Source organism: Rhizophagus irregularis, chromosome 1, assembly GCF_026210795.1.
Source record: "Rhizophagus irregularis chromosome 1, complete sequence".
Lineage (NCBI taxonomy): Eukaryota > Fungi > Glomeromycota > Glomeromycetes > Glomerales > Glomeraceae > Rhizophagus > Rhizophagus irregularis.
Window position 1 is genome coordinate 5,670,216 of NC_089429.1, and position 24,325 is coordinate 5,694,540.

General features: G+C 26.8%; 7 protein-coding genes across 7 annotated transcripts; 5 read left to right on the forward strand and 2 right to left on the reverse strand.

Moving 5' to 3' along the window:
* Positions 1 to 1,956: 1,956 nt before the first annotated feature.
* Positions 1,957 to 2,970, reverse strand: OCT59_001189 (uncharacterized protein; the record flags this gene model as incomplete). The annotated part of the gene is made up of 2 exons (XM_025318045.2): positions 1,957 to 2,816; positions 2,911 to 2,970. 2 exons carry the CDS (start codon positions 2,968 to 2,970, stop codon positions 2,226 to 2,228), a joined length of 651 nt encoding a protein of 216 aa, XP_025177081.2. The 3' UTR covers positions 1,957 to 2,225.
* Positions 2,971 to 5,108: 2,138 nt separating this feature from the next.
* On the forward strand, positions 5,109 to 6,912 carry OCT59_001190 (uncharacterized protein). Its single transcript, XM_066139377.1, has 2 exons — positions 5,109 to 5,404; positions 5,490 to 6,912. The coding sequence occupies exons 1-2, from the start codon at positions 5,142 to 5,144 to the stop codon at positions 6,637 to 6,639; spliced, it is 1,413 nt and encodes a 470-aa protein (XP_065988786.1). The 5' UTR covers positions 5,109 to 5,141; the 3' UTR covers positions 6,640 to 6,912.
* A 391-nt stretch (positions 6,913 to 7,303) lies between these two features.
* Positions 7,304 to 8,970, forward strand: OCT59_001191 (uncharacterized protein). The gene is made up of 2 exons (XM_066139378.1): positions 7,304 to 7,602; positions 7,703 to 8,970. The coding sequence occupies exons 1-2, from the start codon at positions 7,340 to 7,342 to the stop codon at positions 8,850 to 8,852; spliced, it is 1,413 nt and encodes a 470-aa protein (XP_065988787.1). The 5' UTR covers positions 7,304 to 7,339; the 3' UTR covers positions 8,853 to 8,970.
* A 2,061-nt stretch (positions 8,971 to 11,031) lies between these two features.
* On the forward strand, positions 11,032 to 12,747 carry OCT59_001192 (uncharacterized protein; the record flags this gene model as incomplete). The annotated part of the gene is made up of 2 exons (XM_066139379.1): positions 11,032 to 11,294; positions 11,402 to 12,747. 2 exons carry the CDS (start codon positions 11,032 to 11,034, stop codon positions 12,552 to 12,554), a joined length of 1,416 nt encoding a protein of 471 aa, XP_065988788.1. The 3' UTR covers positions 12,555 to 12,747.
* Positions 12,748 to 13,392: 645 nt separating this feature from the next.
* Positions 13,393 to 15,040, forward strand: OCT59_001193 (uncharacterized protein). Its single transcript, XM_066139380.1, has 2 exons — positions 13,393 to 13,686; positions 13,781 to 15,040. The coding sequence occupies exons 1-2, from the start codon at positions 13,424 to 13,426 to the stop codon at positions 14,940 to 14,942; spliced, it is 1,425 nt and encodes a 474-aa protein (XP_065988789.1). The 5' UTR covers positions 13,393 to 13,423; the 3' UTR covers positions 14,943 to 15,040.
* A 3,653-nt stretch (positions 15,041 to 18,693) lies between these two features.
* Positions 18,694 to 19,244, reverse strand: OCT59_001194 (uncharacterized protein; the record flags this gene model as incomplete). Its single annotated transcript, XM_066139381.1, has 2 exons — positions 18,694 to 18,995; positions 19,073 to 19,244. 2 exons carry the CDS (start codon positions 19,242 to 19,244, stop codon positions 18,694 to 18,696), a joined length of 474 nt encoding a protein of 157 aa, XP_065988790.1.
* Positions 19,245 to 20,480: 1,236 nt separating this feature from the next.
* OCT59_001195 (uncharacterized protein) lies at positions 20,481 to 22,028 on the forward strand (the record flags this gene model as incomplete). Its single annotated transcript, XM_025326239.1, has 1 exon — positions 20,481 to 22,028. The coding sequence occupies one exon, from the start codon at positions 20,481 to 20,483 to the stop codon at positions 22,026 to 22,028; it is 1,548 nt and encodes a 515-aa protein (XP_025177078.1).
* Between the last annotated feature and the right edge of the window lie 2,297 nt (positions 22,029 to 24,325).

Sequence of the window (24,325 nt, forward strand, 5' to 3'; positions counted from 1 at the left end):
TTTTATATGAATTTTAGAATTATCTAAATATTCTCAATTAATTGAAGAGATTACTAGTTAATTAATTCGATCATTAGCTCTAAAAAAAAGAAAAATATATAACAATTAATATAAGTTACTTGAATGTTAAAGTGAAATAATCCCGAAGGAAAGATTTTTTAAAACAAAAAAGGATTTATTCTTTAAAATTTTTTTTGTTTATTTATCGCGCACATTGAATCTTTTAATTTTATAAGATCATATTGATCGTTACCATTTCAGTGAAACGTCCATTCGTCGAAATGGCTTCGACAAAAAGATCCATTCAACGAAATGGATATTCTAAAAAATGACACTTCGGCGAAAAGTCCGGATACCAATTGAAATTGTCATACATTTGATGCCAGCATTATTTAATTAAGCAAGTGGTTGTCGTCTAATTTGTGATTTTGCATTATTCAGTTATGTTCAGTGAATTGAGGCGATAAAAAAAAATCACTTATATTACATAAACGTAAAAACTATAGTTAATTAATCGAGAATTAATTAATTGGTTATTAACCAAACATACTGTAAAAATATACAGCCCATTAAATACACTTAAACGTGCAAAAGAAATGGTTCATGTTTGTAATGTGCAAATTTGGCGATTTACACAAAATCAAGTAACTTCAATTTAACCAGTAAAAATGGAAATTAAAGTTTTTATTCAAAAATACCGATGCTACTAAATTTGGGTATAAAGGATAGGGTTAATAAAATTTTATTTAGGTAAACAATAACTCCGTTATGAATAAAGTTAATTAATCTAACGAAGACCATGCAAAATAATTATTATTTGAATTTGTAATAATATAAGCGAAATTTTACATCGATTAGCTAATTATTATGTAAAAGATAGCGGTTAAAATATTATCCGAGGTGCAACTCTCCTATCCATACTTGGAAGGTTTAAATGAAATAGTAAAACTATTTAGTATTACAAAGTATAAAACAATTTGACATATGATCAAAATAAACTTATTCCTATTTATATAATTCACAATAAGATCGTCCTACGCTTATCCATTGGTTTATGAAACTCATACATCATTCCGTAAATTAATCTGTGACACCGCATGAAAAATCAATAAAGTAATTTTCACACACCACGTGAAATAAATTAAATCTATAAAGTTTAAATGGGACCAAACATATAATATTATCTATATGTATCTCCTAAGTAAGGGTGATATCATACCATTAAGGGGTTATCTAATAAAGTTGCATAATTATATAATTTTCTTTGAAGAGTTTCTGAAGCTGTGAAAGGCCAAAATTCATCTTTTTTTAGAAGTTAGGTCGAAATTTATCGTGTTGCTGCCTGATGCTAGTAGGCACATACTGTTTTGTGTATTAAATAATACATTGTTTGCTTTAAACGCTTTCGTGATACACATAACATTGACAACGAGTATTACAGATTACAAAGACATAATTTAATTCATTCTTTCAAAATCTTAATTAATTGTTTAATTCGTTGCAATACAACATAAATTAATTTGTACCCAAATATTGCATTCTAAATTTCCTTAGGGTAAAGATTATCAAAAAAGCCATCTAATCTTCATATTATTTCGTAAGAATTTTTTTATTTTTAAATTTCGCATGACGAGGTGATTTGTCGATCAAATAAAATTAACTTATCATAACAACCGAAAGCAAGTTATAGAAAAAAAATCACTTCGTAAAAAAAAACGACCCTTTTATTTTATCCAATTGTTTATTAGCTATTTCAACTCATTTTTTCTTTTTTTTTTTTAAGGACGCTTTGGATATAATTAAATCTTTATATTTGTTTAATTCACTTCAAAAAAAGCACCACTGGCACCCTTCCCAATTTTTAAAAACTAATTCGTAAAACGTGAATTGTTCGTCTTTTATATTAAATTTTAAATTGGGATGTCAGATTTTAATTGTTATTCGGTATTGCTGATATACTGCGCACTAAAATTTTTTATTTAATTTCATATTTTCAATAAAAATGAAGATATCATTAATAAAAAACTTTATAAAGAGGACAAATAGTGAGATAAATATAAAACAAATAAATAAATATTATATACTATATAAATATATAAATAATACTAAATAAATAAATAAATATGATATATAAACTTAATAACAAATATATTATCATTAAATGATCATTAATGAATGGAAAAAGAAATGAATCCAAAAATATATACACTACTAATTAAAATTTTTTAAAATTTTCTTGGTTTAATTCTAACAGGTAATTCTTTACAAAGGTTAAGTATTTCAGATTTATACATTAATGGAGCATTCATGTCAATTAATTCAATATCATATTTTCTATAAATTGACATTAATACACATTTTAATTCTATGATTGCCAATTTTCTTCCAGGGCAAATTCTAATTCCTCCTCCAAATATTGGAAAAATACTTGACATTTTTTTCTTTTCAAGTAAATATTTATTACTTTCTTCAACTTTATAAAATCTATCAGGATCAAATTTTTCAGGTTCGGTCCAATAATCCTTATGTTTCATTATTGCGGAAACAAGAACTTGAAATTTAGTTCCTTTTGGCCAATCGTATCCTCCAACTTTATCAGCTTGAGAATTTATACGACCAACAATAAAAGTTATTGGAGTGTGACGATATATTTCTTTGGTAACTGCGTCGCAATATTCTAATTTATCAAGATCTTTATTTGTTATTGGTCTTGTTAAGTCGGTTCCAAGAACTCTATCAAATTCTTGTATCAATCGTTGTTTCACTTCCGGATAATGTTCAACATAATATATAACAATGCAAATAAAATTCGCTGTCTGTGATTTTAAAAAAAGAAACGAGATTTTTTTTTTTAAAAAAAAAAGCGATAAAATTCTTAAAATACATAATATTAAATAATTTTTTACTTACGGTATCAGTACCCCCGAGTAATGCGTCGAGTATATTACCAAAAATCTCTTTATCAGTCATCGGTCTTAATAAATCAGGGTCGGCATTTTTCACACCGTTGATATCACGTGGTGTATTCGCGGTTATATATGACGTTAACATATCTTGACCAAGTGGTTGATCTAATGGTGTATTTTCAATTTCAATCCTTCTTTCTTTTATAATGGTATATACTTTATCAAATAAATAATCTTTATTTTTCAATAATTTTTTAACTTTGTCACGAATAAATGGAACATTATTACGAGTGAACTTATTAAAAGCGAAAAAATAAAACATTCCTTCTAAATAAGTTTCACCTGATTCAATAAATTTTTTAGCTTCTTTTAATTTTTCATTTTCATTTTCATTTAAAGTATTTTTATTATCGTTAATTAATATATTATAATAAGAGGCGATAGCATCATTTTTTGTTCCTGTAGCTATTTTAAAAATCATTTCATTTGTAAATCTACGCATCCATTTTATAAGGTCTAATTCATAATCTTCTCCAAGATTATTAAAATAAATTTCCATTTCTTTCCATAATTCATTAGTCCATTCAATAGCTTGACGATTAAAACTTGGAGTTATCAATGCTTGAGTAAAAAATTGACGATTATATTTCCAAGATTTAAGATCATTATTAAATGATACTCCTCCTCCATCCATTCCATATTCACTTAATCCTTCCGAATTAGGTAATCTAATAGGATATTTAGTCTTTGTTGAAGGTAAGATCATATTATCAATTAAATCTGGCCTACCTACTACTATAAAACGATCACCTCCTAAAATTATTTCGAACATATCACCATATTTTTTATGTAATGATAATAACCAATCATTAAATCCATATCCAATTTGTTGATAAGAGTTACCAAGGAGTGGAAGTGGTAATGGACCTGGTAAAGGATTAATACGAGTAAAATAACGATAATAAAAATGAGTCACGTAGATAATTGAAAAAATTATTAAGAGAGAAGCGATTTCAGAAATTTCAAAAGATGAGATAATTGTAGTAATCATTGTTTAAATTGTTAAAAGGGTAAAGAGGATTAAAATAAATTAAAAAACATTTTTTTCTGGATGTACGGGTCTTATATATATATTACTCAGGGCCAAATGAAAAATGAATTATAAATTGATTAATTGATTTTCGACTGATGTTGCAAATTAGTACCAATCATATAATTACCAAAGGATTTACACAAAGGGTTCACAAAAGGGTTCACCGCCTGACTGTTCGCTCAAAAGATTGGGTCGATCAATGATTGGTTCATTTAGTTACATTTATTAACAATAACTGTTCCATAGTATAATAAACATAAAACTTATCAAAATTTCCAAATTGAGTTATATTATCAATGACGAATAAGTTTATTTGTTATTTTTTTTGAAAATTCGGTTTAAATCCCCGAAAATGTTGTGCACGTTGGACGAAGTACACAATATGTATTAACAATGCAAGATGCAAAGAGTATTATTAATTCGATCATTCGAATAATGGAATTTACACAATTTACAAAAGAAGATAAAAAAACTTTTTGCAAAAATTTTATTATTAAATTTTAAAAATTTTGTGAGTACTTTGATCGTTATCACTTTTTTCTAAATAGTATTTTTAATCATGTCGATCACTTTGATCAGTTTGATAAAGAAGTAAAAAAATAGCCGATCCATTTTCGAACAAAATAAGGTTCATTCAGCGATCTATAGATGGATTAAGTATGATAAACCAGTGATGGTTGCTATAATAAAGTTATTTTACAAGTTAATTTAAAGGATTTTTTTTCAAACTCTTATCTTAGTTGGAAACCATAATTTTTAGAGTTACAAATAATTGCACGTAATTAATTTTAATATTAATCATTTGTCGTAAATCATGTTAGAAAAACCCCTAAAAGTTTGATATCCAATGTGAATTTAACTAAAAACTTTTTAATTTTAACATGAATGGAATCAAGGAGATATTTTGCATCAATGTTTACATAAACAAAGGATAAAATCTTCATTTTAAACTTAAAAAGGGAATATTCAAACGTTATACTCCACGTGGACATATCACGTGATTACCATTGGATCGAATTTCGGTATAACTCCGGACCGAAATATTTGCAATATTTCCGAAAACTTAACCAAATAAATTTTTAAAGTTTAGTTTCTTTTTCGTTTCTTTGAAAAGTCAAAAAAAAAAAAAAAAGTCAGTTATAATGAATGATAATAAATTTTTACCAAAATTATCTGAAAATTTACTTGAAATTTTAAAAGATAATGAATTTTATGATATTACTATTGAAGTTGGTAATGACCCTTACGTAAAAATTTTTCGAGCTCATATGGTCATTTTAAATTATCGTTCCACTTATTTGAGAAGAATCTTATCAACTAACGTTAATAGAAATAATAATGATGGAAGTTTGACGCATATTAAATTACCAAATATTTCACCGGAAATTTTTGAAATGATCTTAAGGTGAGTAAATTTTTTTTTTAGAAAAAAAAAAATATTTTAAATTTTACGGAAATATTCAAATTTTTCGTTTAATATTTCGTTTAAGATATATTTATGGGGGAAGACTTTCTTTAGAAGAATATGATACTTCAGATATAATTAAAATTTTGGTCGCTTCCAGTGAACTTAGCCTTCAAGAATTAATCCCTCATTTACAATTATTTTTGATCGAAAAAAAAAAAAATTGGATGGAACAAAATTTTAATTTAATATATAAAACAAGTTTTGAAAATAATTCTTTCTTAAAATTACAAGATTTTTGTACAGAATTAATAACTAAAGAACCAGAAAAAATTTTTAATTCAGTCGATTTTATTTCACTTTCAGGAAAATCTTTGATTTCTCTTATTCAACATGATAATATTCAAAAGAATGTTATTCAAGTTTGGGAACATGTACTTAAATGGGGTATCGCTCAAAATCCTGGACTTTCTTCAGATCCTTCTAGTTATTCAAAAGATGATTTTATTAATTTAAAAAATAATTTACAACAATTTATTCCTTTTATTAATTTCTTTAATTTAACTTCTAAAGAATATTTAGATAAAGTATATCCGTATAAAAAAGTCATACCAAAAGATTTACGTGAAAATTTATTTAAATATTTTATGGATCAGCAAAGTAATAACCCAGAACCAAATATAATAAATGAAGAGACTAGTTCAAAAAATATTGATTCAAAAATCATTACAATCAAACATGCTCAATTAATATCGAGATGGATTGATAGATTAGAAATCACTGACAGGATGGAAAATTCATATGACTTTAAGTTGATTCTTCGTGGATCTCGTGATGGGTTTTCGCCTAGTAAATTCCATGAGATTTGTGATAATCAATATCATACTATAACGATTATTAAAGTGGAAGATAGTAACGAAATCCTTGGAGGATATAATCCGATCATGTGGACATCTAATATTATTTGGGGTGTTACCAAAGATAGTTTTATATTCTCTTTTAAGAATAAGGAAAATATTGGAAATTATATTTTAAGCCGAGTAAAAAATGAAAATTATGCTATAGAAAATGACTCTTCCTTGGGGCCAACATTTGGTGATGGTGACCTTGAATTGAATGGAAAAAATCACAATAAGGCTTGTTATTATTCTAGAGTTTATGAAAAACAAATTAGAGAAACCGAAGATAATTTTTCTGTAGAAGAATATGAAATATTTCAAATAATAAAAGATTGATTAATAGTTCTAATGATTAAAGGTGCCAATGTTATATTTTCTGTATGTATTTCTTGTTATTTTTTAATTTTTAATAATTACCATTTAGGAGTAGTAAAATTTGTTTATCGGTTTTCGGTTTAATTAAAATTCTATTGTTAGCGGATTAGTTAAAATTTATACTTTACATAATCTATAATTGAAGTATTATTATTATTAGCATTATTGGCTTGTATATTTTGTATTTGACTAAAATTTTATTAAGGATGAAAATAAAAAATATTTTTTTTGAGGTGATCTGTATGGTTAGTAACGCACATTATGAATTGAAAATTGATTTAGTAAATCATAAATGTATTTTTGTTTAATAATAGCAAAAAAATCAAATGAATGGAAAAAATTCAGGTTCTTTTTAATAAATATTTAAATGTTTGAAAATTTATAATCTCGACATAATTTAAAATTGGCGTCAATTAATAAAAATTTATTGGTGCTCTTATTATGCGCTGCAATATTATAAATTTGGTATGGTAATGAGCCTTTTACAGAAAAAAAGATGGAATATAAAAACGGATCGGCTTTTTTTATAGAGAGGAGTAACAATTCTTAATAATCACGTGATTTTGCCTTGAGTCAGGTGTTTCGGTATTTATGGGGTTTTGGGCTTGGCGCCGACAGTTCAACAATATTCTACTTTATTTCTCGCTCGAAAGTACTAATAATGTATGATAATAAATTTTTACCAAAATTATCACAAAATTTACTTGAAATTTTAAAAGATAATGAATTTTATGATATTACTATTGAAGTTGGTGATGACCCTTACGTAAAAATTTTTCGAGCTCATATGGTCATTTTAAATTATCGTTCCACTTATTTGCGAAGAATCTTATCAACTAGCGTTAGTAGAAATAATAATGATGGAAGTTTGACACATATTAAATTACCAAATATTTCACCGGAAATTTTTGAAATGGTCTTAAGGTGAGAGAATTGAAGTAAAAAGTTAGCGATTTTTTTTTTTAAAAAAAATAAAAAAATAGTTTAAATTTTTCAAATTTTTCGTTTAATATTTTCGGTTTAGATATATCTATGGGGGAAGACTTTCTTTAGAGGAATATGATACTTCGGATATAATTAAAATTTTGGTCGCTTCCAGTGAACTTAGTCTTCAAGAATTAATCCTTCATTTACAATTATTTTTGATCGAAAATAAAAAAAATTGGATGGAACAAAATTTTAACTTGATATATAAAACAAGTTTTGAAAATGATTCTTTCTTGAAATTACAAAATTTTTGTACAGAATTAATATCTAAAGAACCAGAAAAAATTTTTAATTCAGTCGATTTTATTTCACTTTCAGAAAAATGTTTGATTTCTCTTATTCAACATAATAATATTCAAAAGAATGTTATTCGAGTTTGGGAACATGTACTTAAATGGGGTATCGCTCAAAATTCTGAACTTTCTTCAGATCCTTCTAGTTATTCAAAAGATAATTTTATTACTTTAAAAAATAATTTGCAACAATTTATTCCTTTTATTAATTTCTTTAATTTAACTTCCAAAGAATATTTAGATAAAGTATATCCGTACAAAAAAGTCATACCAAAAGATTTACGTGAAAATTTATTTAAATATTTTATGGATCAGCAAAGTAATACCCCAGAACCAAAGATAATAATCAAAGAGACTAGTTCAAAAAGTATTGATTCAAAAATCATTACAATCCAACATGCTGAATTAATATCGAGATGGATTGATAGATTAGAGATTACTGACAGGATGGAAAATTCATATGACTTTAAGTTGATTCTTCGTGGATCTCGTGATGGGTTTTTGCCTAGTAAATTCCATGAGATTTGTGATAATCAATCTCATACTATAACAATTATTAAAGTGGAAGATAGCAACGAAATCCTTGGAGGATATAATCCGATCGTATGGAAATCTGATGATACATTTGGCGCTACTGAAGATAGTTTTATATTCTCTTTTAAGGATAAGGAAAATATTGAAAATTATATTTTAAGCCGAGTAAAGAGTGAACAATTTGCTATATACAATAGCTCTGTAACGGGTCCATGTTTTGGTGATGGTGACCTTGAATTGAGTGTAGAAAATTACAATCAAGGTTGTTATTATTCTGAAGTTTATGACAAACAAATTAGAGAAACCGAAGATAATTTTTCTGTAGAAGAATATGAAATATTTCAAATCATAAAAGATTAATTAATATTTCTAATGATTAAAGGTGCCAATGTATATATCCTGTATGATATATATATATTTCTTGTTATTTATTATTCTTATTTATCGGGTTAATTAAAATTCTATTGTTCGCGGATTATTCAAAATATATATTGTTTATTTATATTATATACTTTTACATAAGTCTAACGAGAGTTATAAATTGAAGTATTATTATTATTGTATATTTTGTATTTTGACAGTAAAATATTTATTAAAAATGAAAATAAAAAAAAAATATTTTGGTGATAATTTAAATAATAGTAATGCAACATTATGAATCGAAAATTGATTTAATAAATTGAATTATTCCAGATATTTCTTAATTTTCTCTCGTTGTAATCTCGCTCAGTAAAATTCGGCCACGGATCATGAAATTTTTATGTAGATCGGACCACGTGATTTTCATATAGAAATATGTGAAATTCCATACGTTACATTCCCATATATTTATCCTACGACTCCTACATTCGAATTACAGGGTATTTGGAAATATTGGAACTATTCAGATTTCCATATAATTCCACATGGAATTCCATGTGGATTTTACGTTTTACGTGGTAAACATTTCCTGATGAAGTCTGATTAAAGTTACTCCTTTTACATCAGCGCAATCAAAGTTCAAATCTTTCCAGTGATTTTTTCATCCCCACAGAGATAAAATCCTTCACACATACATCCTTCTGTGATTTATAAGTAACATTCTCATACATGTCTTCCATATTTTGATCACCTTCAAAATGTTTACTGAACGTTTGGCAATCATACCATCTTCGCAAAACATCAGTACTCTTAATATTGTAAGGAAAAAGCCATATGTAAATTTTGACCATTATTCTTTATAAAAGACGGAGTTTTTCCAAGGAGTTCGCCCTAAAAGAAATAAAAAAGAACGTTAATAAACGTTCTCAAATTAAAAAAAAAAATAATAAATATTTACCGGTACAATTTCAAGCCGTTCAAGGCTCCAATTCCAGTTTCCAAGGAGTCCGCCCTAAAGAGATAAAAAAAATTAAAAATATTTACCGAAATTTTGTAAAAATTTAGTGGAAAAAATTCAGGTTCTTTTCTTTATTAATAAATGGACTTGAAATAATATACAAACCTTCATTTATAATTGTTACTAATTTCAACATAAAGTTCGAGTTTAAAATTGGCGTCAATTAATAAAATTTATTAGTGCTCTTATTCTACACTTGCAATATTATAAGTAAATAAATTTGGTATATGGTTTTACGATAGGGAATAGGTTGGATAATTACTTCGTAACTCTAAAGAAAAACACTAATTAATAATATTAATAATGATAACAATCTTTAAAATTATTTTTTTTTAAAAATAGTACTAACCGCATAAGATTTTACAATTTCGGGCATATGTTTACGATACATGTCAGGAGCTATAAAGGCTCCAATTCCTCCAATAAATAAATAAATATTAATAACTACAGTACAATATTGTATTTTCGATCGTAATTACTGTTAATAGAACCATTTATCATCTCTCAATGATTTTGAAGTTCACTAAATCTATTTATTTTTTGCATAATATTTTATTTTTATTGTATCAAAAACTTTTTTCGTGGATAAAAGAAAAAATAATAATGTGTATAGAAAGACAAAAGCCATATAAAAATTTTATCCACAAAATCGATAAATTCTTGATATAAAGTTTTTAATTCTGGAAATAGGAGCCTTTTCGGAAAAAAGATAGAATATAAAACGGATGACTTTTTTTATAGGGAAGAGAAACATTCACCTCTTCTTCCTACTTGATCATTACGAATCGCAATTGCAAAGCTGATGACAACTACATTGAAGAAGAGGATAACTATATCCTACCTATAAAAAATTTTTCAGAAAAATGATCACGTGTTAAGTTTCTTCGGAAAAAAACTAGAAAAATGATCAGTTATCGAAGTTTTTTCCAGAATTTTATTTATAGCATAGTTAGGGATAAACTATGATGGTACAACAATGAAAACGTTCATTACGATGATGATGACGATGCGAAAGTTTAATAATCATGTGATTAACCTTGAGTCAGGTGTTTCGGTATTTTTGGGGTTTTGGGGACGAAATTTACCAATAAATCATTTATTATAGCTTGACGCGACAGTTCAACAATATTCTACTTTATCTCTCGCTCGAAAGTACTAATAATGTATGATAATAATTTTTTACCAAAATTATCTGAAAATTTACTTGAAATTTTAAAAGATAATGAATTTTATGATATTACTATTGAAGTTGGTAATGACCCTTACGTAAAAATTTTTCGAGCTCATATGGTCATTTTAAATTATCGTTCCACTTATTTGAGAAGAATCTTATCAACTAGCGTTAATAAAAATCAAAATGATGGAAGTTTGACACATATTAAATTACCAAATATTTCACCAGAAATTTTTGAAATGATCTTAAGGTGAGAATTGGAGTAAAAAATTTAGCGATTTTTTTTTTAAAAAAAAAAACGAATATTTTTAATTTTACGAAAATATTCAAATTTTTCGTTTAATATTTTCGTTTTAGATATATCTACGGGGGAAGACTTTCTTTAGAAGAATATGATACTTCAGATATAATTAAAATTTTGGTTGCCTCCAGAGAACTTGGTCTTAAAGAATTAATCTCTCATTTACAATCCTTTTTGATCGAAAACAAAAAAGATTGGATGGAACAAAATTTTAACTTGATATATCAAACAAGTTACGAGAATGATTCTTTCTTGAAATTACAAAATTTTTGTACGGAGTTAATATCTAAAGAACCAGAAAAAATTTTTAATTCATTCAACTTTATTTCACTTTCAGAAAAATGTTTGATTTCTCTTATTCAGCATGATAATATTCAAAAGAATGTTATTCAAGGTTGGGAACATGTGCTTAAATGGGGTATCGCTCAAAATCCAGAACTTCCTTTGGATCCTTCTAGTTATTCAAAAGATGATTTTATTACTTTAAAAAATACTTTACAACAATTTATTCCTTTTATTAAATTTTTTAATTTAACTCCTAAGGAATACTTGTATAAAGTATATCCATATAAAAAGATTATACCAAAAGATTTACGTGAAAATTTATTCAAACATTTTATTGATCAACCGAAAAATAATCCAGAACCAAAGATAATAACCAAAGAGACTAGTTTAAAAAATATTGATTCAAAAATCATTACAATCAAACATGCTGAATTAATAACGAAATGGGTTGATAGATTAGAAATTACTGACAAGATGAAAAATTCATATGAATTTAAATTGATTCTTCGTGGATCTCGTGATGGGTTTTCGCCTAATAAATTCCATGAGATTTGTGATAATAAATCTCATACTATAACAATTATTAATGTGGGAGGGAGCAACGAAATCCTCGGAGGATATAATCCGATAATATGGAAATCTGATCGTAGCTTTGGCATTACTAAGGATAGTTTTATATTCTCTTTTAAGGATAAGGAAAATATTGAAAATTATATTTTAAGCCGAGTAAAGGATGAAAAATATGCTATTGAAAATGACACTAGATTTGGTCCATCTTTTGGTGATGGTGACCTTAAATTGCGTGGAAATAATTATAGTTGGAGTGTTTGTTGCTATACCGGATTTTATGACAAATTTATTAGAGAAGCCAGCGGTTTGTTTTCTGTAAAGGAATATGAAATATTTCAAATCATAGAAGATTGATTAATATTTCTGATTAGCATTCTTCATGATATATATATATATTTCTTGAAGTCTTTATTTTTTGTTTTATATATTAGTTGTTTATATTGTATAGTTTACATAATCTAGAATTGAAGTATGTATTGGCTCCAAGGCAAATTGTATATTTTGTGTTTGAATGAAAATAAAAAATATTTTTTGGAGGTGATAATTTAATAACTGTATAGTTAATAACGCAACATTATGAATTGAATATTGATTTAGTAAATTGAATTCCCCTCGCTGTGATTTAATTCATTTTTGCATCAGAATTTTATTATCGGAACTGATAAATGTATTTTTGATAATAGTAAAAAAAAAATTATCATAAAATGAATGAAAAAAGTTTAAGTTCTCTTTAATCAATATTTGAAAATTTATAAATCTCGACATAAATTTCGAATTTAAATTGGCGTCAATTAATAAAGATTTATTAATGCTCTTATTATACACTGCAATATTATAAGTAAATAAATTTGGTATACGGGTCTATAAAGGCTTAATAAATAAATATTAATCATAACAAATTGTATTTTCGATCGTAATTACTACTTATTATTAGTAAGACATCCGTTTATCGCTCAATGTTAATTTTAATTATTATTGCGTGATATTTTATTTTTTATTGTATCAAAAACTTTCTTTCGTGGATAAAAACAATTAGCGATGTGAACAAAGCCACTTCTTCATAAACTCGACCGGAGCAGATTACTCTTAATAATCACGTGATTTAACCTTGAGTCAGGTGTTTCGGTATTTTTGGTGCCGAAATTTACCAAATAAATCAATAAATCGAATATTTATTGTAAGGGTCAACAATATTCTACTTTCATTTCTTGAACGTACTAAAAATGTACGATAATAAATTTTTACCAAAATTATCACAAAATTTACTTGAAATTTTAGAAGATAATGAATTTTGTGATATAACTATTGAAGTTGGTAATGACCCTTACGTAAAAATTTTTCGAACTCATATGGTCATTTTAAATTACCGTTCCCCTTATTTGCGAAAAATTTTATCCACTAGCGTTAATAAAAATAAAAATGATGGAAATTTGATACATATTAAATTACCAAATATTTCACCGGAAATTTTTGAAATGATTTTAAGGTGAGTAAAAACTTAGCGTTTTTTTTTTCAAAAAAAAGAGTAATTTGAATTTTACTGAAATATTCAAATTTTTTCGTTTAATATTTTCGTATAGATATATTTATGGAGGGAAACTTTCTTTGGAGGAATATGATACTTCGGATATAATTAAAATTTTGGTTGCATCCAAAGAACTTGGTCTTAAAGAATTAATCGTTCATTTACAATCATTTTTGATCGAAAAAGAAAAAAATTGGATGAAACTAAATTTTAATTTAATATATAAAATAAGTTTTGAGAATAATTCCTTCTTGAAATTACAAAAATTCTGTACAGAATTAATGTCTAAAGAACCAGAAAGAATTTTTAATTCGATCGATATCAATTCAATTTCAGAAAAATCTTTGATTTCTTTTATTCAACAACATGATAACGTTCAAACGAATGTTATTCAAGTTTGGGAACATGCACTTAAATGGAGTATCGCTCAAAATCCTGGACTTCCTTCAGACCCTTCAAACTACTCAAAAGATGATTTTATTACTTTAAGGGGTTCTTTGCAACAATTTATTCCTTTTATTAAATTTTTTAATTTAACTCCTAAGGAATACTTGGATAAAGTATATCCATATAAAAAGATTATACCGAAAGATTTGCGTGAAAAATTATTCAAACATTTTATTGATCAACCGAAAAATAATCCAGAACCAAAGACAATAACTGAAGAAACTACTAATTCAAAAAATATCGATTCAAAAATCATTACAATCCAACATGCTGAAATAATTTCGAAACGGATTGATAAATTGAATATTACTGACAAAAATTCATATGAATTTAAGTTGATTCTTCGTGGATCTCGTGATGGATTTTCATCTCAAAAATTTCACGAGATATGTGATAATCGATCTCATACTATAACGATTGTTAAAGTAAAAGATAGCAACGAAATCCTTGGTGGTTATAATCCGATCGTATGGAAATCTGATGGCGGATTTGGCGCTACTGAAGATAGTTTTATATTCTCTTTTAAGAGTAAGGAAAATATTAAAAATTATATTTTAAGTCGAATATCAATACTTCTTGGAGATTATGCTATATACAATCACATTGATTACGGACCATCATTTGGTGAATATGACCTTATTTTATTTGGAAACAATTGTTATGAAAAGAGCTATTGTAATTATTCTGGATATTATGACGAATCAATTAGAGGAACTAAAGATTATTTTTCTGTTGAAGAATATGAAATATTTCAAATTATGAAAGTTTGATGTACTTTAATGATTAAAGATGCCTTGTATACATATATTATTTATTTACTTATTATTAAATAAAATGATATTTTGTTATTAGTACCATTTAGGGTGGTAAAAAATTTGTTTATCGATGAATTCGCGAATAACAATATATTAATTTATATTACTCACGAAAGCTAAATTCATGTAAAATCATATGTTATTATTATTTGTGTTTTGCAAGACAAATCGTATATTTTGCATTTTAGGCGGTAAATTTTTAATAACAACATAATATTTTTGAGGAAAAAATCTAATAATACATTTTCTTTACATTACGGCTAAAAATATTGATTTATTGTAGTACTATTACTAATATATGAATTGGAAATTGATTCAACTGATTTCAATTAGAAATTTAATTCTTCGACCTTTCTCGTTAAAATTCAGTATTTTCATTATTGGCCTTTTGTCTTAAGTGTTTTATCATGATTAGCTAGTAAGTGTTCGTGTGATTCAGACTGTAAGACACAAAATAAGGTGGTGAGACATCAAAATTAGGTCAACACTCAACATTTCTTTTATTTTGAATCGATTATAATGATACGATATTACGATATCACAATTTTCCGGGCCGGTCCACTGCCGGTCCACAAAATTTACTTGAAATTCTAGAAGATAATGAATTTTATGATATAACAATTGAAGTTAGTAATGACCCTTATGTAAAAATTTTTCAAGCTCATATCAGATATAGGTCATTTTTAAATTATCGTTCTCCTTAATTGCGAAGTATTTTATCGACCAATGCTATCAAAAAGAAAGATGATGGAATTTGGGCACATTAAGATATCAAATATTTCACCGGAAATTTTTCAAGTGATCTTAAGGTGAGAGAATTAAAGTAAAAAATTTAGCGATTTATTTAAAAAGAAAAAATATACATATCAGATATAGTATATATATATCACATATATTTTTAATTTTTTCTAAAGAATATTTAGAACCGTATAAAAAAATTATGCCAAAAGATTTGCGTGTAAGTTTATTTTATGGATCAGCCAAATAATAACCTAGAACAAAAGACAATAATTAAAGAAACTTCAACATGCTGAAATAATCTCGAAATAAATCGATAGATTAAGAATAATTTGATTCTTCGTATCTCGGATGTGTTTTCGCCTAGTAAATTTCCCATGAGATTTTGTGATAATCAATATATTTCATCGTAACAATAATTAAATGAAATATGGAAAAGAAATTCTTGAAGGATATAATCTGATGATGTGAAGATCAACTGATCAAGTTATACTAGTAGCATCACTAAAGGTAGTTTTATATGAGAATAATATTGAAGGGTATGTTTTAAGCCAAGTGAAAGATGAGAAATATGCAAGACATAGCAAGGATTATTGCTTTCCTTCGAAATGTCATTCTTCCTTAATTATTTATGACAAGACAAAGAATGGAGGGATTAGTAGTAGTTGTAGTTTAGCACATTTAATAATTGTTTCGCGCCACATCATACCATTATTAAGCACGCCCGTACAATAACATACAAATGAAAAATCTGCGATGTAACTTCCATTCGTTCTTCTCGAGCATCATCCTTGATGCTTGATTCGCTTCCACATTTTTTATGCCGGGAATATGTTCCGCTATTAGTTTCAGATTGCGTTTCAAACACAACGTCCACAAATTCTCTGCGATCTTTGAGAGATCCGCCCTGATGATTGATATAGGCTACACATGTCGTGTTGTCTGTTCGAATCAAAACCGTTTGGTTCACCAGCTCCTTGAACGCGAGAATGGAGAACTGAATTACCTTCAGTTCCAGAATTTGATGTGAAGATGATATTTTAATGATTAAAGTATTTCCGATGTTTTGTTATGTAAAGCACCATGAAACTTCTACACGAAATCAATGAGAAGTCAAAATTTAAGTCTATTAGTTACGGAAAAAATTTCATATCTGTATTTTGCGTAATAATCTTCAAATAAAGATATTATTATATAATATTGAAGTTTGTTTAAAATAAATTTCCTTTAACCATTTGTATGAATTGGGTAATTGTTGTAGTAAATCGATATAATATTTTATGTAGTAATGGATGTCTAATAAGCTTGATCAATGGATCAAAAAGATGCGCTCCTCTTGTGTCCTCGACATGACATCGCATTGATACTAAAACAATTAATATTACTACATATTAAGTAGATAAAATTAAACGTTCTTTTAGTAGAGTACCACGTCAATGTTAATTTTCCGTAATCACGATCAATTTATATATTTTGCTGCCTATATTAAAATTTAAAAGGCATATCATTATTGAGTTTGTTAGTAAATTATCTTCTTTACTCGTTATTATATGCGATAAGTAAAATCTCGTTCGGAAACTTGCTGCCTCAATTGTAACTTCAAAAATTAAAAAATCAAGGTCCCAGATTTTTCGAGTTTATCATTATAATTCTTGAATTTAGAAACAATAAAATCAATGAGTTTAGAGTTGGTACCACTTATGATAATATCTTATCAAATTGTACAGCATTAGAATTTTTTGGAAATAAATAAAATTATAAATTAGGATATTAAGTTTATAACGCCTGATTATTTTCTCACAACAGTCATCTTTTAGGATCGAGAATTCATGGATCAGATGGCACACTTACTGCTGCGTTACCACGATAATCAATGATTTTTGTGATTTTTTTAGCCTTTTAATATTAATATATTTTTTTTAAAAAAAAATTTCTTTTCATCTTTTTATGGATCAGATGGTACACTTACTATTGCTGTACTATAGTGAGCGCCAATTTTAACTTTTACTCGCTCTTTCCGCGATCATTTAACCAAAAAAATTTATTAAAGAAAATTTTGTGTTTTTTAATGAAATTAGCGTCCATAAATAAATATTTTCAATATATTGGAAGTTTATCGGTATTCGGTATAAGATTTGAAAATTAAATAGATTGAGTTTTTGATAAACCTACTACAAAGAACCCATACTTTTTCCGAAACATAATCCAAAAATTAGGTTAAATATAGAAGCAGTCAAACTTTTATTAAAACGTGACGAAGAAAAAATAGCATACACATTGTATCAAAAATATATTAAGACCACTGGCACCGTGAGGCGCAGCAGAAACAGAAGAAACTTCAAAAAATTCGCCAAAAAGAAAAAAAAAGAGAGGATGCAGCGGATTTTGGTTTAAATTCTTTTTTATTGCGTTAACATGACTTGATATATGTAATAATGTATAGTTTGCGGTTAATTTCATTGATTTGTATTTAATTTTTTTTTTATCATAAAAACCAATCACGAGAACCTAGCAGCGAATCCCGAAAGAATCCAATCCAGACGGTGAATCACCCAAGATTAAATTCGACCCCTGCTTTATCGTCTCATGACTAACTAAACTATACTAAACTAAATATCAAAGAAATCTTTTATAATTTCTGTTGGTAATTTTTTTTTTAACGCGAAATCACGTGACTTCAGCTAAGATTGATTAATTTATCTGATCTATTCACATCTTCCACCCTCCATCTCTTCTGATATTACTTTTCTTTTGGACTTTATATTTTTCTCATCCAGTTCTCTATGAAATCATTATTCAATATCGTAAATTTTTGTATCCCGCCACGTGATTATTAATGATTCTTTCTTTAACTCTACCTAACCATTCCGCCCTCGGAAGTGAATTACGTTCCATCTTAAATCCTTCATTGCTTTCTTTTCTATCGCTTCCCATTCCATTTCCTCTCCGCACTCTTTAAAAATATTCTTCAATTCCTCCACTTTTGGTGTGATGCTTTCCCTGCATGTATCATTGTAAATCTCTCATTCACCGCTTTCAACGCTTCTACATTTTTCTTACTCGTCTCCCATCCTAATAACGGTGGTGAAAGCACAGTATAACGTTCGTAGGGAATTTTCATCTTCGGCACGTTCTTCATTTCATCTCTTTGATCGTTAATAATTTTCACGACCTCTTCTATAGTAACGTTATCTTTTTGTAATTTCTTACTGGTTATTATGTCCCGCTCAACATCCTCCTCTACTCCTCTATATTTCTTTATCACATCTACTACCTCATTATCCGTTTACATTATTCCCACGATTCTGTATAACCTTCATTGGTCTTTTTTGTACTTTGATACATACTAATGCCACCCAATTCTGAAAAAACTCTTTGTGGTGGCGTGTCCAATAAAGGTCCAGTAACTCTATCATTTTTTCGCTCTTCTTCTATCTTCTTATTATCGACCTTAACAACGTCCCTTTTCTTTTCTCGTTTTTCAGCTCGATATTCTCCTTGAAATTTCTTACTTTCCATATTTTCTCCGAATTCCTCTGTTCTATTGATCGTTCCACCAACTGTTCCATTGATTTTTGATCCTTAAGATATGCTATTATTTTCCAATTTTTTGATATTTTTAGGATCTTAGAAAACATGCCAACTGACGATTCTTGATTAAAAAACTCGTATTCGTTATTATTACATTCTCCCATTTCTTCAAGAGTGAGATCTCTAATTAATTGCCAACGGTCACGCTCCCATTTTACTATCTTCTTATACCACCTAATCCAGTGTTTGTTAATACCAATACTACCGAAAGAGTTATTTGCGGTAAAATTTTATATTTATATTGGACCTTTACTTTAATACTAAAAACTTTCCCTAACTTAGACAGCCAATACCTTCATCTTTCCAATGCTTCAGAAAAATATGTCACGTGATTTTTGTATATTAATTAATCAAATCTTGATCTTCAACCAAAACCGGAATTTCTGTGATCCGGCTGTGAATTCAATTCACACCCGTTCCTACAATTTTTCTTCTCCACCAAGTTGGCATCGCCTCAATTTCGAAAGGGTTTGACGCGATTTGGTTTTCAGTTGATAGAATTGCTTTCGGTCTTAATATATAGGATCTTTATAATTTTTTACTGTAACTTTGTTCACTTTGAGAAATAAAAATAAAAAAAAAACCGGAATTTATGTGATCAACTACTTTTCTTTTTTCGTGCTGATCGACTAGTTTTCTTTCCGTTTTTGTTTGGAGTGGATCTTGATTTCTTTGTTCGCAACATAACCTCTTTTTCCATAAAAATCTCTTTCCTTAATCCATCTATTACATCATAATTCTTGCATATTATTCGTTCCTTATCCTCTAACACACTTTCCTTATTTATCTTAGATCTCTTTATCTCTTCACGTGCTTTCCTCGTAATTTCTCGCACTCGAAAGTCTTGCAATTTCATCTATATATATGTCAAAGGACATTCTCGTACAACTTATTAACAAAGTATTTATAGTTATTCTTTGTAATCCTGTAGACATTTTGTATTTAATATATAAATTAAATAAATAAAATATCAAAAAATGTTAACGAAATTAGAAAATAACAAAATGATCGACAAAATGATCGACAAAAAAAAATCCTTGATAAGCCCTAATGTTACATGACATAAATCGTACGACAATATTTGGTTATTTATACCGTGATTGTGAAATGTGATCCTTTTCTTTTTTCTCACTCTTCTCTCTCTTTCGCTTACAATCTTACAATATGACATGTTCAAAAATATTTTCAGGAGATTTACCTGAAATAACATATGATATCATAAAATATTTTAAAGATGATATCTCAACTTTATATTCATGTGTTTTAGTCAACAGATTTTGGTGTCGTTTAGCTATTCCATTATTATGGAATAATCCATTCTCAATTCCTACAAGAAATTGTAAATTTATTGAAACTTATTTACATCATTTAAATGATGATTTAAAAGCAAAATTGAATGAATATAAAATTAATGATAATATTTTTCCTCCAAATACACTTTTCAATTATACTATTTTTTTAAAACAACTACATACAAGAAAAGTTATTTTTTCTATTGAAAAGTGGTCAAAAGATGTTAAAATTTTAAAACCCAAGAGTCGATCAATTTCAAATTTTAAAAGATTAGTTCATATGTCATTAATTCAAATCTTTATTGAAAATGAAGTAAAATTACATACACTTGATATTCAAATCACCAATTATAATTGTTATGATTCTTATATAGATGATATACTTGATTTAATGTTAGAGAATCCCAATTTCTTTCATAAAATTAAAAATTTAAAAGTTTGTTTTATTAATTCCTCATATAATGATCATAATAATCGTATATCACAAATAATTAATTTACATCAAAATCTTAAAAAAATTATATTAGGTTATAAAAGTTTTCCTTTATATCAATCATTATTATTATCAAATGATTATAATCGTACAAATACTTTAAATACAATTGTTTTTTATCATATAAATTTTAATGGTATAATCAATTTAAACAAAGTATTTGAACAATTGAATGGTTTAGAATCTGTTCACATCATTTACTGTTATTCTTTATGTGCTGGATTTATTAAACAAATAATTAAATTAACTAAACCATTCAAAGTAAAATCTTTATATTTTGGTGAAAATTTTCAAATTGATGAATATATACATTTATTTTTACAAAAATTTGGTGATTATATGGAAAATTTTGGATTTAGATTTGGAGTTGATTTATTATCTGAACAACAATTACTTGAATTAATTACAAAATATTGTAAAAATATCAAATTTCTTGATTTGATCATATCTGAAAATCGGATTGTCTATACATTATTCAATTTAATAGAAAATATAAATCAAAATCTTAAATATCTTTCTATTACTATCTTAAATAATTCACAAGCTAGTGAACATAGTTCAATTATTTTACGAAATTTAGGTCAAATACTTCCTAACAAATTAGAATACTTAAATTTGGTTCTTAATATTAATATAGATGATTTTGAAATATTCTTAAAAAATTCTCAGGATACTTTTATTGAAAAGTTTTTGATTGATAATAGGGGATGTCGTGATGTTTTATCTTGTGCAAAAGAATATATTATGAAAGAAAAAAGAGTTAAATATTTGGCTATTAGAGATTATAGAAATTATAATAAGATGGATCTGTATTTTTTGAAAGAAGAAAAGAAGGAATTTGAGTTATATGATATTGAAATTCAAAAATATAATGATTTGGTTATTGGTAGTAAATTGAATTTTGTAAAAGAATTGGAGGATATTTAGTATTAAAAAGTATAGTTGTTCATTTTCATTTTTCATTTTTTTCTTCATTTTTTTTTCTTTTTTCTTCATTTTTTTTTCTTTCTTTGTTTTATATTTTCGTTTATAGATTTAGAGTCAGTTGCATGATTGTAATTACTATGCTATATTATGTAATTACCGTCTATTCATACAATAAAAAAAGTTTAAAAAATACAAATCAATGTCAGTTCATATAATAAACTAGGTAACGGGGACCGTTGGAGCGTCCGAAGTATGTAACATCGAATAAATTTTAAGTTATTTACGCGTTTACGCGTTTGCTGATCCCTAAAATTTCATAATTGTTATAATTGTTACGCCTGATCCTAAATTTTCATTTGTTATACACGCGGCGGTCGCGGCGTGACAGACGAATATTGCATTGTATCGAGTCTAACTTATAGTCCTACGCTACGCTTCGGACAACAATAAATATTAAACATACCAGGTCAGGGAGTTTTATTAATGATTAATAAAATTTTATTATCGCGCACTCGCCCACACTAATCAGGTATCGGGTATTTTTAAAATGTTGACTCTAGAGTCTTGTTTGCAGAATAACTCGATGATGCTCTCAATAATTTTTTAGGTTACGTAAACCTTTTACGGAAAAAAGATGGAATATAAAAAACGGATCGACTTTTTTTTACAGGATTTTAGGACAATAACAGCAGGTTCAACTATACGTTGAAAGCAAAAGTCACGCGCAATATTTTATGTTGTAGATTTTATTAAGTCAAATTTCATTTGTCGTGAATCTCCTTTAAATTTCTCCGGTGTAACAATTTAATGACATTATCAACTGTTTATACTAAACTGATTAGGTTAACGGCATCAAATCTAATATTTAACTTGCCTCTTTATTTTTTAAGGATTAACCTAATATTCTAGCGGCATGCGCCATCAAATCTTAATATTTATTAATCTTTTTTTTTTTATTTATTTTATTTACATAAAAAAATATCAACAGTTCTTAATGATTCTTCCCATGAAATGTGATTATTGCCTTTATCAATCATTTCTCCAATAATTTCATCCCATGATATTAACCTTCCCATAAAAGGTCAGACGACAAATAAAGAATTGCGGTACAGGTTTAATTTCGTTTTTCTTAAAATATCAAGATATACTAGTACTTCACGAATGAATCAATGAAGATAATTTTATTAAATATTATGTAAAATATTATTAAAAAAAAAATTCATAAAGAATGTTCTTGGGAACGAAGTTGAATAAAATTCCCCTATAATTATTTAAAAAAAATTTCTGCTTAATAAACGTCAAATATGAATAGGTCACTCAATACATGATATGCTGGTGGTCACTTTGAAACTGATTAACTGATAAATAATAGGAAAAACTGTGATTACGTACAAAATAATGATATATTGTATATTTTAGACATGTATATGATATAAATTTATACTAAAACTATTTACTGGGAATTTTACGATCATTTTAATTAAAAAACTTTATATGCTAATAAGATTCAATTCTAATTTGACCCTAGGATTTCTTAGATCTTTTTTGCCTTTGCTGATTTTGGCCAATGATTTATTATTTCTTAAAGTAAGGTAAGCCCGCATCACGTTTATCTTTAAATACCAAATGGGCTTCCGCGTCCGCGTTACGTTTATATTCAGCCGGTGCTGCATCTGCGCCAATAATGAATTTAAAAGAATCCTTAATATTAATATGAATAAAAAAAATAAATCCTTCTTTTAAAGTGATGATTTATTTACCCGCTAAAATAATAGTAAAGACGAAAATCAACAATAAACATTTGAATTTCATTATTGATTTCATGTGTATTATATATAATTTTAATTCGTTATTTATTAATGTATTTAAAGAAATTTTCTCTCGTATTTTTCAAAGTGTTTATATAAGAAAATTTTTCTACAATAATACGTATACTAAATTATTTTATGAATTAATAAAGGCAAAGCGGTAAAGAAGACATACGAGAATATTTTTGCCACGATTTATTTGTTGTTTTGTTAACGAGGGCGAAGTAAAAGCGTACAAGAGTATTTTTGCCACGATTTCTACATTGTTGCCATGTTAAAATTTACAATTGAAGAGCAGAATCACTAAGTTAATAAAAATAAAATGCGAGATTTTGATGTTAATAATTATTTTTTGCACAATTATCTGTAAAATTGTTGTTTTATTAACATTTTTTGCATTGCGCCACAATCAGAACGAACAATGCCACTTTAAATTAATAATGTGGAAAAGATGATTATTTTTTTTAAAAAAAAATAAATAAATCAAAA